The sequence below is a fragment of the Schistosoma mansoni genome (genome assembly GCF_000237925.1).
Source record: "Schistosoma mansoni, WGS project CABG00000000 data, supercontig 0173, strain Puerto Rico, whole genome shotgun sequence".
In the NCBI taxonomy this organism is placed as follows: Eukaryota; Metazoa; Platyhelminthes; class Trematoda; order Strigeidida; family Schistosomatidae; genus Schistosoma; species Schistosoma mansoni.
Genome location: NW_017386059.1, coordinates 230,315 through 245,044, shown reverse-complemented (window position 1 = coordinate 245,044; position 14,730 = coordinate 230,315). Strand labels below are relative to the sequence as shown.

The window sequence follows — 14,730 nt, the reverse complement described above, 5'->3', positions numbered from 1 at the left end:
AAGTAACACTCCTCTGAAATTGCTACATATGTGCTTACACCTGTAAGTGTATTCCGATCCATTAGTGAGATTACAAGAACTTTAAATGTTTATTCGTTTTTATTTCTGAGCCCACTAATGAAACCTCCCTATCCTACAGATACTTTACATTAACATCATCACTGGTAACCTTAACGAACGTGAATAATATCTAGCACGAACAGCATACCATAATATAACTTGGGACATGTATTATGATAAGCCTGAAAAAATGACCTATTAAAGTAGCTATTGCTTTTGCTATTACATCCTCTTTGCTTCCGTTGTATTTTCTCTAGCTGAAGATGATTATAATCGAACATCGTAAAACGCACGGCGGTTTTTGTATTTTAAAAAAAATACAAAACAACATATATAAGCTAACAATATTGTTTTCGATTAGATCCTCATCAGGCTTCATTCTAGTATACAGTAATTTTATATGTAAATACGAAATTATTAAACCAGTCAAGGCAGTTTATGAGTCAATGATAACAGTGGAATAGATTACATAAATAAACATAATAAGTGAAAAGTACAAATTGGTAGTGTGATGACAGGTGTACTAGTTGTGATAAGAATAATAAAGGCTTGAATCAATGTTACATAATGAGAAACAGGTCAATGATTAGAAAAATATAGACACTGAAATAACATTCGTAAAAATTATAAGACTACGTAATAAGAAATGTTTAGATAATTGGACCGTAAAACGTATATTGGAGAGAAAGAAAATGATAGGAGGGGATGAAGAGAAATAAACGAGGGAAGAGTATGGAAAGCAATAATAAATAACATCATTTTTTAAGGCCAAGGGAGAGATAAAGGTGTTAAAAATTTCTTACGAACACAAAGACTTCGATTGTTGGCTCGAATTCCTATAACTTCTGCTATGTGTAAAGGACGAGATCGAACGCCATAAGGAAAACTAGTAAGAATATGATAAATAACTTTAAATGACTTATTTCTGTTTACTACTTGACCGCTATCGATCAAGTGTAATAGAACAGAGTTGCGTATTGCTTTGACGATACCCTTTCCTAACGACGAAGGGAGGTGTTTACTAATTCTTTGGCTCAGTTCTCTGGTAGTGCGCCAAATATAGCTTTCTCCACATGAGCAGCTGAATTCGTAGGTATACGAGGAAGTGGCATAACCAGGTAACTTATCCTTTAGTTGAGGAATCACCATAGATTGAGTTGAGTACGATAGACAGATGTTACTTGCACTAAACGTTCTCTTTACTGCTCTAGTCGGTCTATCACGTAGCCTATATTTTTATAGCTGAACAATGTAAAAAAATATTGAAAATGTGTTATTGAAGTTTGCGTGTATTATTAATGAAAGGATCGATGTTCATTAGATGACATAGACATTTGAGAAACCATAAAAAATTATTACTCAAATGATTATATAGCTTATTCAATAGGGGTTGATTATAATTTACCAGTGCTAGTTTAGCTGACCTTCCTCATAAAATAATGTTGTTGTTCTAATGAACTGATCTTAGCACATAATTTCCAACTGATAGTACAGTAATTCAACGTTAATGATAACAAACATATTCACACTAAATTTTGGTAAACGCTTCAAGGTCAAAAAACTTTTTTATCAGAGTTGACTGAACTGTTTTTCATAGGAAAGAAGTTCACAGGCAGTGATGGAGTATAATGATTATTTCATTTAATCTATGGGTAACATAATGGCATATGCTAAGATAATCGTTATTGTATATCGATGAATGCTAATACAAATTTTCCATAGTGCAGATAATAAAGATTTGGTAATTGTGAGACTAAAAGTTTTCTTACGCTTTCGTGCTTGAAGAACACATGGGCTAGCTATTTTCTCACAGAAATAATATGAAACGCATCAGATGAAACCATCAGACTATTTCACTTAGAATTCATGAAAAACCCAATGATGGGGGAACTGTATTTAAAAAAACGGAAAACGTACACGAAATGAGATTAACGAAAATTTCCCAATCAAAATCGACATTATTTAGAAAACGAGTTGTCAAATTCATTTTATCAGTAGTTGCGAAGATAAGGTATCGAAGATAATCTTCTTCATCAATTTTGTGCTCACAAAACCCACCAAGTGACATGATTTGAGCTTCCAATTTGACGTAATCACATGACACAATATAAGTAGGCACATTGCTTACCAGGAAGATTGGCCTGCGAGAACACTTTGTGGCGCATGTTAATTACATCTTGGGGATCCAGGTGCTTCCTATAAGATTGGTAAACGAAGTGCACAATATTGAATACTGTTTTCCCCGAAATCAGCAGAGGTCTCACTGTTTCAATTTCTGCATCCGTTGACATGCGCATCCAAGAATTGTTGTCGTACCTCAGGAATTTGTACTCATGATTGATATGCACATTCCCACGAACAACAGTCCAATAAACTTCAATACACTTGAAATAGATGAAGATCGGACGTTGAGTATTCATCGCAGCCGTTCATGAACAATATAATAACACTAATCACATTTCTGCCTTTGTCTAATCGGCTGTGAGGAGCCACTAGGTGTTCTACGACCATTTCTCCAACATATAAATTTAATATACGGCTTCTGGTCCTTATGGAAAGGAAAATCGCTCAATGCACAATGGCAGTACGTCGCCCTTTCATAAGTCCTAATAGCGTTCTTTAAGTGATTGGAATACTACCAGATATAATGTACTTAAGAACACGTTATCTGTGTCCATGATAACGTGGGAAACGACAGAGCTTGTATTGTGTGCGTTATTAGCGTCCGTAATTTGAAGAAAAGGTGCTCTGCCCACAAGTGCTTACATTTAAGAAATAAATAACCAATCATTTAATTGAACAAAACGGAATGAAAAAAAAAATTAAAAATGTGATAAAAAAAGTTTATTAAAAACATGCAAAAATAACCATGCGTTAAATGATATTCCCGTTACGGCACTGGAAATAACCTTAAATATACTGCTCATACATCAACAGGTTGTCCACTTAAACAGAACTAATAGTTCCTGACTGTTGCTTTGGATTGCTGAAATATACGTGAAAAATGTACTACTTAAACAATTTTTTTTAGTCAGAACCCTTCAAATAATAAAATATCCTGTATGTTCTGTACGTTTAATATTGCCATCTATATCAAGTTGATGATGCATGTAAACTGGCATAAATTTGTAATTATTATTTTCAGAATATATATCATTAATGTACAGACTTAAAAATTCAGTGAGTTAACCAATACTATACAACACTAGTATTAAATCATTCGAATATTCATTAAGACGAACAGAAGTTTATGAAAAAGAACAGAAATGAATTTAAATTCTATAGATGTCCGTGAGTCAGAAATATTGGAGAAAATTACTAGGCTTAACTCTGCGGAAATCAGTCATATAAAGTAATTCAGAATGTTAATATATTTTTATTTAGCAAAACATTTGATGTGCTAATGAGTAGATCGTATCAGAAGAAGTTTTCAAAGAGAAGTATAGCACAATGACTGGATTTATTCATTGTAAAATTACCATCTGAGGATATCAAGATGCCTTAGGAGTAAATATACAAATGTTTAATACTTATTGAAATAAGTTAAGAGAATCGTATTTACATTTTTACAGACTGTTACTCACATTCAATCTTTTTAAATATTTCTTTTTTTGTGATTTCAAAAGAATAACATTTCCATTAGTAAACCATACCTTACGTCTAATAGTTAGGACATAAGGCATCCCGCTAAATACTGACTTACGTCATTTTTTAATCAATAGGATATTTATGCGTATATTAGGATGCATAGTCCGCCAATCTCTTATACATGAGAATACAAGACAAACTTTGTTAAAGTTGGTGTGATGAGCGTATAATAGATTTTCACTACCTATGGTCCCAAAGAATAACTCATATAAAGTTAAATGAACAAATGAAACTTAAGAAATTTGGCTCATGTTTTAGAAAATGATAGAAACTCGAATCAGTAATTTTTATGCTACACTAGAATCGTCCTCAAAATAAAAGTGGTTTGCGAAGTATCGTCAGAGTGATGAAAATAATTCACGATACAAAAAGGATAAATTTCTAAGATATAAGGATAGCTGAGAAATTCATGAATTTATGGATTACAGTTCTATTCCCCAATAATAGTAACAATATTTATACTTTAAGTATGAATATCTTTAACATACATCTCGGGGAAAGAAACTACATAATGAACTTACACTTTGTAAAATAAACAATTTTTCTAGCATCCAATGCCAAGTAGCATCTTCAACTGTATCTTCACATACAGCTGTTGTTAAAATGGATCCGTTCAACGTGGAAAGTAAATGTACGCTTCCAGGTTTTCCTTCACATATAACAACTGCTATATTAATCGAATTATCATTTTGATATTCAGCTAGATTAGATGATTTGTCGGCCGCTGGATTAACAATATCATATAAATCATTCAATCTTATAAATGAAATATTTTTAACTATTTGTGGAAATTCGGCCATCGGTGAACAAGGCTGTCCAATAATGTGAGAAAAGGAATAAAATGGCAAATTTATATGAATCCTATATTTTAACAAACACAACATTATTCACTAACCAATAATATATCATGTAAATGTACATACTACTATGTAGCTTTAAAATTAAGCTCATTGAGAAGGAATCCTTCGCTAAATTATTTGTTTTATAAACATTTACTCCAAACAAACGCGAACTGACAAATCCTAACTTGGTATAAATTAAAACAAATATACACTTAATTTATTTTGTTAAATATAAATCTGAAATAATTTAATATTCTGACTATTAATTAAACTCAAGAGGAATTGCTTGATTGAATGACATCTTTTTAATCTAACAAGCAAACAGAGGTATCTCGTAAAGGTTTCATTATGCACTTTGAAGTTATTGATTTGGACAACATAACTTTCATTTTTGTAGACGTTAGCGAGTTTTATCTTACAAACAATGTTAATTAATATGATAAAATTGATTTGATAGGTAAAATATGACGTTTTACCAAAAATACTTTCACTGTTTTAAATTATCTGACAGAAGTTAAGAATGCAAACAAACGGATTCCAAGTTAATGATCAAAAGAGATCATGCATGTTTAGATCTCTGAAGACTGTGAATATCAGGCAGTGTACATTTGTGGGGAAACACTACTTTAGAGACTCAAAAAAGGATCAAACATCAGCACAACACTTTCAATTTTTTTAATAGTTCTTAATTTGACATCGGTTCGTGGTAAAGTTCATCTTTAAATTACTGGTTGGTCAAAACTCCCGATGAGTCAGTACAAAACATCATTTCAGAAATGAAATAAATAGATTTTAACCTTTCAATGAAATGAAATGAGTTCATTTTTACATCAATGAACGAAGAAAACCAGACAAGCTCGTTGGACGAAACGTTAGAATTATTTAAATTTCAATCGCTGAGATTATTTCAAATATAATTTCCACATATAATGAATGAGTACTTATGAAATGATAAGTGTCTGATGGCTTTATTTGACGATCTGTAACAATTAGATATTTGCAGAAGAACAATAAATAAGTAAACTCGTGAAAATATGGGCACATCTAAATTTGTATTACCTCAGATATTGTCCAGTGTTCCAAGTAGTACTCCTGTTGGCATTTCTCATGAATCTTACATGAACTGATATCTCCACATACTCCAACTAGAACAATCTCACCAGTGTCTCTTTTCACTGTAATGTCATGAATAGTATGCACTGTGTTTGATGCCGAAGTCTTTGTAGACAGAATCTTTGAATACAAGTTCATTAGCGTCTGTCTACTATCTACTTCTTTGATAGTATTCTCCGTAGTTCCATTATCTGATACAATTCTTGACAGGTTTAGAGATTCCGAACCATCATTTTTTAGATATATATAGTGTGATTGCCAGAACTGCCAACATTTCATCAATCCATCCTTACTTATAGAAACGAAACTTGGAGATGTGGAATAAAATTTTTGTGGTCTAATTAAATCCCACCTATGTGCCGAAAAATGAATAATTTCTCCCAAGTGACCATGAAGTATTGATAATTGAACTTGGTCAGTATTCCATGTCTGAAAATGAAAACGTCTGGTGAATTTATTTGTCTAGTTGCCATGTGACCGAAATGTAGATTTTTAATAATACCTGATACATGGGTTTTTAGCAGTTTCAAAAACCTTATCAATGGTAATTTGACACCTTTTAGAATGTTTCATAGCATCCAATATATACACTTAGTCTAGTTGACCTGAATCTTCATATTTTAACAGTTTAGTAAAATAAGATTTTAACGACTTCATAATAGAAATAGCGAAGGTTGTATTTGGTGATTATAACGATTTTCCTGTACTCAATTTCTCGATACACATTTCATTTAGTAGTGAGTGGTCTGTATGCAAATCGAATCTCCTCACCTCGAGGCCATAAGGTCTTGGGTTCAGTTCTTAATGAGATTTCAGATGAGCACTAACCAAACTAAGACGAAATAGCTGTTTGATAACCCCTGATTTCCAATAGTTATCTAATTGGTCAGTTTCCTTTGTAAACCATGTTTACATTAAACGATTTCCACAAGACTCCCGTGTTAGGACAAATTGGAGTTATAAAATGCAGAGAGGAAAGGAAATATGTATATGAAGGGTATTGTGACAATTTTATAGAGATTTGTTCTAGTTACATTTGTTGTTAACCAATAGTGAACTGTTAGCATTTCCAATTTGAAGTGTGATTTACTAATTGGATGCAGTTACACTCCAATATGTTTTAGTTCTCGTCGAAATTATAGCTTATTACCATTTTACATATTATCACTGAAATTATTTAAAGTGAGCCATATAGCCGAAAAAATTGACTGCTAGCGTCAGCACAGAGAACACCATTTCAACACATATATGAATAATGAAATATATTTATGCTAATGACAAGTCTTAAATGAAACACGAAAGTTATGATGTTACCACTTTGGCTGTGAAGAGTGTTATATTCAGTATGAGGGTGTGGAGGTTGTTGAATCGCACTGGACTCATAAATTAGTCTAAGTAAGACCACCATTGAAAAGCTGTAAGCACTGAATAGGCATTTCATCCTAGTATAGAACTAACCAGTAGTGCGCACCTACGACCCTGCAACCGGGAATCCAACCCAGGACCTTCGGCCTCGTTCGTGAACGCTTGACCTCTGAGCCAGCATAAGATTTTAGTCAATTCAGTCTCCAGTAATTTAGTTGTATGTTTTTCCTTCTCACTTATTTGTACAAATAGTCATATTTATCCATTAATTATTTTCACAATGGATCATTGATCAAATGATATTTTGCAGATTAACGACATCTACGGAGAACTTAATGAAAGCAGACAAAGGAAAATTATTCCATTGAACACAACTTCAATTTACGTCCGGATAAATAAATTTTATTGTGATATAAGTTATGATTAGTTACTGAACAAAAAAATAATATATCAAGTCTGTGATTACTATATAGACTATTGTTACATGTAAATGATTGATTTCACCGTAGTGGTCCTGTAATCCACTGTATGATTAAGTAGCTAGTATCCCATCGGTAGGATAGTATATATTATTTTTTATTTTGTATCGGAAAACGGTTCTTATTTCAACCGTTATAAAACAGTTAGTTCTCAATATTTGTATCGAGCGCTAATACTATGAATTCGTTAGTCCTATCAAACAACTGAAATGAATCATTGTGTTTTTCGTTTAGCAAATCAACTTTAAAATATGTGACACGTTTTATAAAATGCATACTTTAATTGTCCCACATTTATCACCAGTAATCAAAATATTTAATGGGCTAATGTAAAGAACAGCTGTAATTTGCGATTGATGGTTGATCACAGAATTTTCAAAGGTTTGGAAATTGATCATTTCCAATAGTTTTGCATCATTCTCATCATAATCATTATTGTAGGACATAGAACTGAAATGTCTATTGAATTGCATACAACGCAGCCAAGCTGAACATTTCCAACCAATTAAAAGTTGACAGTTATGACTACATTTCTCTTCGAAACTGATTAATTGTGATGGAAATTCATATGTCTCAAGAAGAGTTTTAAGTAGAGGACATGTCACGATTTTTGTAAATAATTCTTCTCGACAACTTGGAGAACTAAATGAGATATAATTCTTAAGTATCAAAACTGGTACACATTTATTAGGTATAAGTTGGATTTCAGTGAACTGAAACTGCCAGTGTCTTGCAAATATAATCCAACAATAGTCATTCGAAAATGTTTTAAACGATTTTAATTCCAACGAAAATATGCTTCCTGAATCGAAGTTTGAAAATACACCAATCAACTGATTTTTAGTTGTTGATGGGATGCCAATATTCTGAAAAATAAATTGATGATATAATATGATAGTAATAAAAACGTTGCTACGGGGAATTTATATTAATGATGAATGACAATTAATTCCACAATAACTTTATGTATCACCAACCGGAAGTAATGTCAAGGGACGAAATTTACCCTGATATCAAGTAACAGATTGCTAAATTTATAGTTGTATTTATCCGTATTCAAATAACACTGAAGTACAGTAAGAGATTGTTTGAATGATTTAAGCTTATTTGTCCAGCACCAAGATAACGTTATCTAGATTGCATTTCCATAGACATAGACGTCTGAATTCGGGAAACTGTTCCATCACTGGTGTAATTTAATCACTTCCCGTCAAAGATTTGAAAGCTTCATATAACGTCAGTAAAATTTAAATATATAAGGTTAACTACTGAAAATTTCAGAATTCTGAATATCATGTTTTGTGGACCCTTAGTAGCGTTGATCAACAAAAAGTAATTTAGCCTTTTTTCTTAAAGCTTAGCTCATATTCAAGCCCATTTGTGGTGTGTGCTACTGATGTCGACAGATATAAGTAGTATGCATCATCGATTGAAAGTGAAATGCCTGGAGGCAGAAGGTTAAGGTCGAAAAGAAGAGCTCGTGAACAGAGAATGATTGCTGCGAAGACGAGGGAACAATGAAGTCTGAGATGATTGATTGACATTTTGCAAATGAAGTATTTACCGTACGGTTCTCAGATTTTACTAATACGTTCCGAAATTTTGTGCTAAATACATTTGCTTGTCCTCACTGATGTTCTCGTTCACTACACACTTACTTATTTCCAGTGAACGATATATTCGATCGCTTGAGATCTGCGAGTAAAATGGAGTTGCCGTCTTTGTCAACTGTATTGTTAGAACCACAGACGCATCGAGTAACGTTGAAAATTTAGAATGGCAATGAGAAACTTGATTATTTATTCGAAGTGAGTTCTGATCTAGCCCTAAATGGTAAATTCCCTCGTTTGAAATGATCTCTAACAATCCAGGTGTTCGAAGAAACTTGACCATTTTAAACTTATATAGGTCAAGTAACGTCCATCGTTAAAATCAATATGACTCATAAATGGTGAATTATCTTCCGGATGGACAGATGATGGTATAAAACTTCTTCAGTTTATCGCAGTCTATAGTGACAAGTGTCAAGCAACCGTCAGACTAACACAACGAAAAGCACTGGAGAAGGAGCTGCATATTTAAATGAATATATACATGAATATACATAAGAAAAGTGTTATATCCCCCGGTGAATTACGAATGGTAACTTTTAGGTCTATTTATGGATCAATGTAATATGTCTATTTCCTATTGTACAATTACTACGTAACTGAACTATTCATATTCGTATTTCTCTTATCATTAGCTTTATTTTGACCTTGACTTATTATCATACGATTCTTAAGTTATAATCAGTTTATTGATTACTTTGGTTTGTATAAAAACCCAGTGTGTTTGTAAATAATGATTCATACCACTGAGGCTGTTATTGGTGTTTTGGACTTAACTGGCTGGGCTAGGCAGATCGCAGGACCGGTTAGCACTCTAGTCTGCTCGTACGGGTTTCGTGTGTCACTGTTCCAATCGATAATTCGCTGCTCCCTAATTGGCAGTCTCATCAAGCCACACATCAACTAGGCATCCACTCGGCCACAAGATATAACAAAAAGTAATAATTTTTAGCTGTTATCCAAGTTCGTGGCGGCAAAAGGTTACGTTCTGTGGTTATCTGAGTATGATGTTGATATGTACAGGCTTCCTGAATGAGTGCACAGACCAACTACATCAGTAAAAACATCAATTGTGGGAAGGAACCTTTTATTGGCCAAGCGAATGGAGGGCATATGCACAGCTTATTCATAAATATGGATATATGTCCTCCATAAAACGGAGCCGAAACCTGAACAACAACATGCACTCGTAAGCATCTCTCACTTTGTATTTAGCCACTGTCCGACCGTCCCGGTGTAGTATCTTTTCTTCGCGAAAAACTAGTCTTTCTATTGGATTAAAATAAATGGATTGAATGGAGGGTCGATCACAAATATACTTAGATTACGTTAGATAATGTTGTGGAATATATAGCGTATGTATTTATATGAAAACAGATGTTTTTGTGTGAAGTTTCTTTACTTGAACGTCTAAAGAATAAAACATTCATTCTTTGTTCACTATTGTAAGATTTTAATTGCGAAAAATGACAGTAATACAATCATCACTGAGAAAAGTAAAAATGAAATGAGGTTCAGTTGTCAATTATTTTAAATATCTCACCTCAAGATTTTCACATGATAAAGGCCATAAGGTATTTCCACCAGGTTTCCAACCGATGAAAGCGTCCACTTTTGATGCGTATGCTAAACGGTTATAACTTTGACTAAAAGCATTTTCTGACGATTAATTTAGAACGGACAATTCAAAACGTAAGGACATGTAACAAAATAAAATGGTATTAATTTACTTTACCACATGGAAATTTAATGGATTATCAAATTAAGTTATTGTACTTGCCAAATCAACATGTCCAAATAACTCAAATATGTATTTCAGTTAACAAATAAAAATTTCATTTATTTTGATAGTTTTACTGAGGGATTTTTAGACCAAAGACAACTTTTACTTTGGATTGAGAACCATTTAAAACCATATTAGCTGTTATTTTGTTATGCGGGAATATTTCAATGACCTAACTTGATTTTGGTTTTTCGAGTTTTTCAGGACGCTTATGTAAAAAATGTTTGGATATAAGGCAACATCAAGTACTTTAAAACTGAGATATCAAAGCGGTCGATATACGCTTATTCACATCCAAGTAATTTTTCCGAAATTTTTAGACGTAAAATACAACACAAATTCTTTACAGCATTTTTCTAGGATCTATATTTTATGTAGTGAAGTGGATGAACAAACCAAGAACCATGTGGTTGAAGATGAGCGCTTCACAGATATTGTTTCAGTTAATTTCAAGAATATGTTTTATTTATGCAATCAAAATGATAGTTTCTTAATGTAACTAAACCGGATGCAAAGTAAACTAATTGCAGCTTGTGTTTTTGAAAACACTTGACAATGTATAGGATCAAGCGTATTCACATCGGGTCTCACAACAAGCATAGCATTTGAAAACCACTAGTTCGGGACTCAGTGGTTTACGTCACGCAATAGTGCTATCCTGGCGAAACTATAATTTATGAACGGAACAATGAAATTAAAGATAGAAAGTCTTAGATTTGTAGGTGAAACTTAGTCATTCATACAGCTAACTGGCAGTTTTGCACTATAGCTGATATCCATTCTTGATGAAAACCTTTATTTTATTTATTAACCTTAAATTCCAATCCTAAATCCTAATCTTAATTCCTCATATTAACGTATTACTCTCTTATGCCACTGGTAAGTAGGTGAATTGTCTCATCGTCACCTTAGCATCGCTCAAAGGTCGTCCATAAATTACAGTTCCACCGCTATCCTTACTCACGTTTTTGAATTTCAATAAACTATCAACCTGATTGACACAAAAGATACTGCCTCCCAGTAAAGGTCTAAGGAAACCACCGAATGTATAGTCATTAGTTAACACATGATTTTTCAAAGATTTTTGTATATCTTGATTGCATTTTACATCACTAACTGACCCCCAAGGCTTCTTGTTGTAAAAAATCTCCTATTTGATATCCGTTATATAATAAAAACTATTTTTTAAAAAAACGAAAAGATGTTTTAGTCAATTACATCAAAAGGTATAACAGTAGCAAATAGATTGTTATTGCGGAGAGCTAAAAAAATTGATTGAGGGTTCGCAATCCTTAACTAGTTGTACTAAAGATTGTGCGATGAAACAAAGTGTGCTTTTTCTTGCGAAGATGCATGTGATGTACTGTATGATATCCGATTCTGATAGTGACATATAAGTTTTCTGTACGCAAGCCAAGATCAGCTATTTGAGCAAGAGGACAGACGGAGAATTTATTGATTAAAACCGAATTAGGAAATATCGGTACATTCATTTGCAGATGTACGTCATCATTCTTTAGAAGACAAAAGCTCATTTTCAACTAATGGCGTGTCCCATTCATCTTGCCCAATAGCGAGCGTTGTTTAGCACAAGTCTGAGTTGTCCAATGTACTAAAATTTTATCACACAGCTGAAAAAAACTGACAAAGTTTCATTGAACAATTTGGCAAAAAAGTAAAACCGTAATTTAAAGGGGAAACATCGTTATAAAAGGGTAAAGTTGTACTAACTCAACGTTTACTTTGATGTTAACCACTTGGTGAGTCTGACATTACTGATCACTAACAACTTGAAGATATGATACTACTTTCCAATCATCTCTCATTTTAGTGTCCGGCTTTCCAGTAAGTTCACAAAGTTTTTAAATGACATGTTACAATAGTTACATTTTTATACAACAATTTTTTTCTCATGAAATGAAAAAACTCTCCAATTCTGATTGTTGGTTTTTAATTTTTAAAATCATAAATAGAAGAAAATAACTTGCATCCTCAGATTGGCTTACAAAACAAGACGTACTATTTTCGTTTTCCGTCAAAAGTACTTCGTTAATCAGTTTAAATTGTTTCAGATCGTAAACTTTGATGCTGGAGGGTGTTTTAATTGCAATCCTCCCATTTTCTCGAGGTAAGTAAAGAACCTGTTTTAAAAAAGTACAAAGGCTTCAGATAAAGTAAAAGTAATGCAGACAGTGGTTACATCATTTTAAAGTTGCACAACGACATTCTTTTTGTTTATTCAGGTTCATTTTGTTTAAGCCAAAAGGAATATAAAGCAGTTAATTTCAAGTGTATTTGTCAAATGACATGGTTAACTTACAACTGACTATTCAGTTGAACTGCTTTATCTTAATAAATGATGGACATTGATTGTCGAAAAATATCTAAAGTCATTGTAACTTACGTAACACTAAAAGAAATTGCCTATATCAGCTGAGTGAGGGTAGGTTTTTCTGTACTACCGTATCAAAGACTTACTCCTGAGCTTAGCGAAAACCTACTTGGTAATTAACTGAACAAGCCTCTGGTGGAATGACATCGTTAATCCCCACAAGCATGTCACTCAATGAGGAAGTCCTAAACAAAAAAACAAAGATTTAGGATTATCGAAAAGTAGCAGTTTTGCTCCTATTCTATTTTAGCATAGAGAGTAATAACAAACCCAAACTGTTAGAGCGACGTTTGCTTATCTAGAACTGTCTGTTATTATGGTTTATTTCGAGACTGATATCAACTAAGGTTATCATACATTAGTTTCAAGCCAAAAACGGCATTAATACGGAATGTAGTTGAGCAAATGAATAGTCGCAATAAGTCTCATAACTGAAAAAGTCTCATGACTGTGGAATACATAAGTTCTGAAGGATTGATAAATTGTGATTAGACAGAAAAGAAAATTGAACAAAACAATTACCTGTTCTATTATACATGAAGAAAAAGATGCCGACCTTTTGAGAAGACTATATCCAAATATTCTGTCGACATTCGAATACACACTGGGTTGACTGTAGCTATAAGATTTATATTGAAGTATTCTATCTCTAAGTAGCCTCCATCTATCTCTTGAACAACGATAAATTATGATTTCAAAGTAAATAAAATGCTCTATTACTTTGCCTTAATTGAAAATGCATCACCTCTGTTCTTAGAGTCACAATTTTGTTTGTGATCAATAGTATTCATATTGAAAAAAGGTTGATTACAGTTACAACGACCTAATATCGACAACCTCTAACTGGTAGAAACAAACAAACTACCACAGTTCTAACAAACAATGTCCAATAATAGTTTCAGTTTCAGTTTGGAAAGGACAGGAGGCTTGATGGCCTGTGTTAGTCCTGGCGATGATGGTCTCTCAGCTGATCCAACTTTCTTTTGAAGGAGTCGACGGATGGAGCCTCAACCACGTGCTGAGGTAATGAATTCCACTCGTTGATTATTCGATGGGAAAGTCGGTAGTCAGCTGACAAGTAATTCGTTCGGGGCTTGTGAACTTTTTTGGAGTGTCCTCGTAGATTTTCTGTTTTGGGAGACAAGAAAAATGAGGGCATATCAGGTGCAAATTTGTCATTAAGCAATTTGAAAACTGTAATCAAGTCGCCTCTGATTCTTCTATATGACAGCGGGAATAGGTTTAGCTTGGTCAGTCTAGTACCATACGGGAGCTTCGCTATTCCGGGAATCAGCCTAGTTGCTGTTCTCTGAACCCTTTCCAAGAGTTCACTGTCTTTTTTTAGGCAGGGGCTAGCTGCTTGTATGCAGTACTCAAGTTTAGGGCGTACGAACACTGTATACAAAGTCAGAAACGTTTTAGCGTCAAGATGCCTAAA

At 33.3% G+C, this 14,730-nt stretch overlaps 1 protein-coding gene across 1 annotated transcript in view; it reads right to left on the bottom strand.

The window, feature by feature from the left end:
* Positions 1-14,730, bottom strand: part of Smp_153120 (hypothetical protein) — a gene marked incomplete at both ends in the record, with an annotated part of 35,070 nt that overhangs the window by 15,313 nt on the left and 5,027 nt on the right. Inside the window, 5 exons of the mRNA XM_018796320.1 lie at positions 4,230-4,520; positions 5,610-6,092; positions 7,786-8,373; positions 10,661-10,776; positions 12,885-13,041. Of these exons, the coding sequence (XP_018646890.1) occupies positions 4,230-4,520; positions 5,610-6,092; positions 7,786-8,373; positions 10,661-10,776; positions 12,885-13,041 (1,635 nt within the window). The remainder of the gene's footprint in view (positions 1-4,229; positions 4,521-5,609; positions 6,093-7,785; positions 8,374-10,660; positions 10,777-12,884; positions 13,042-14,730) is intronic.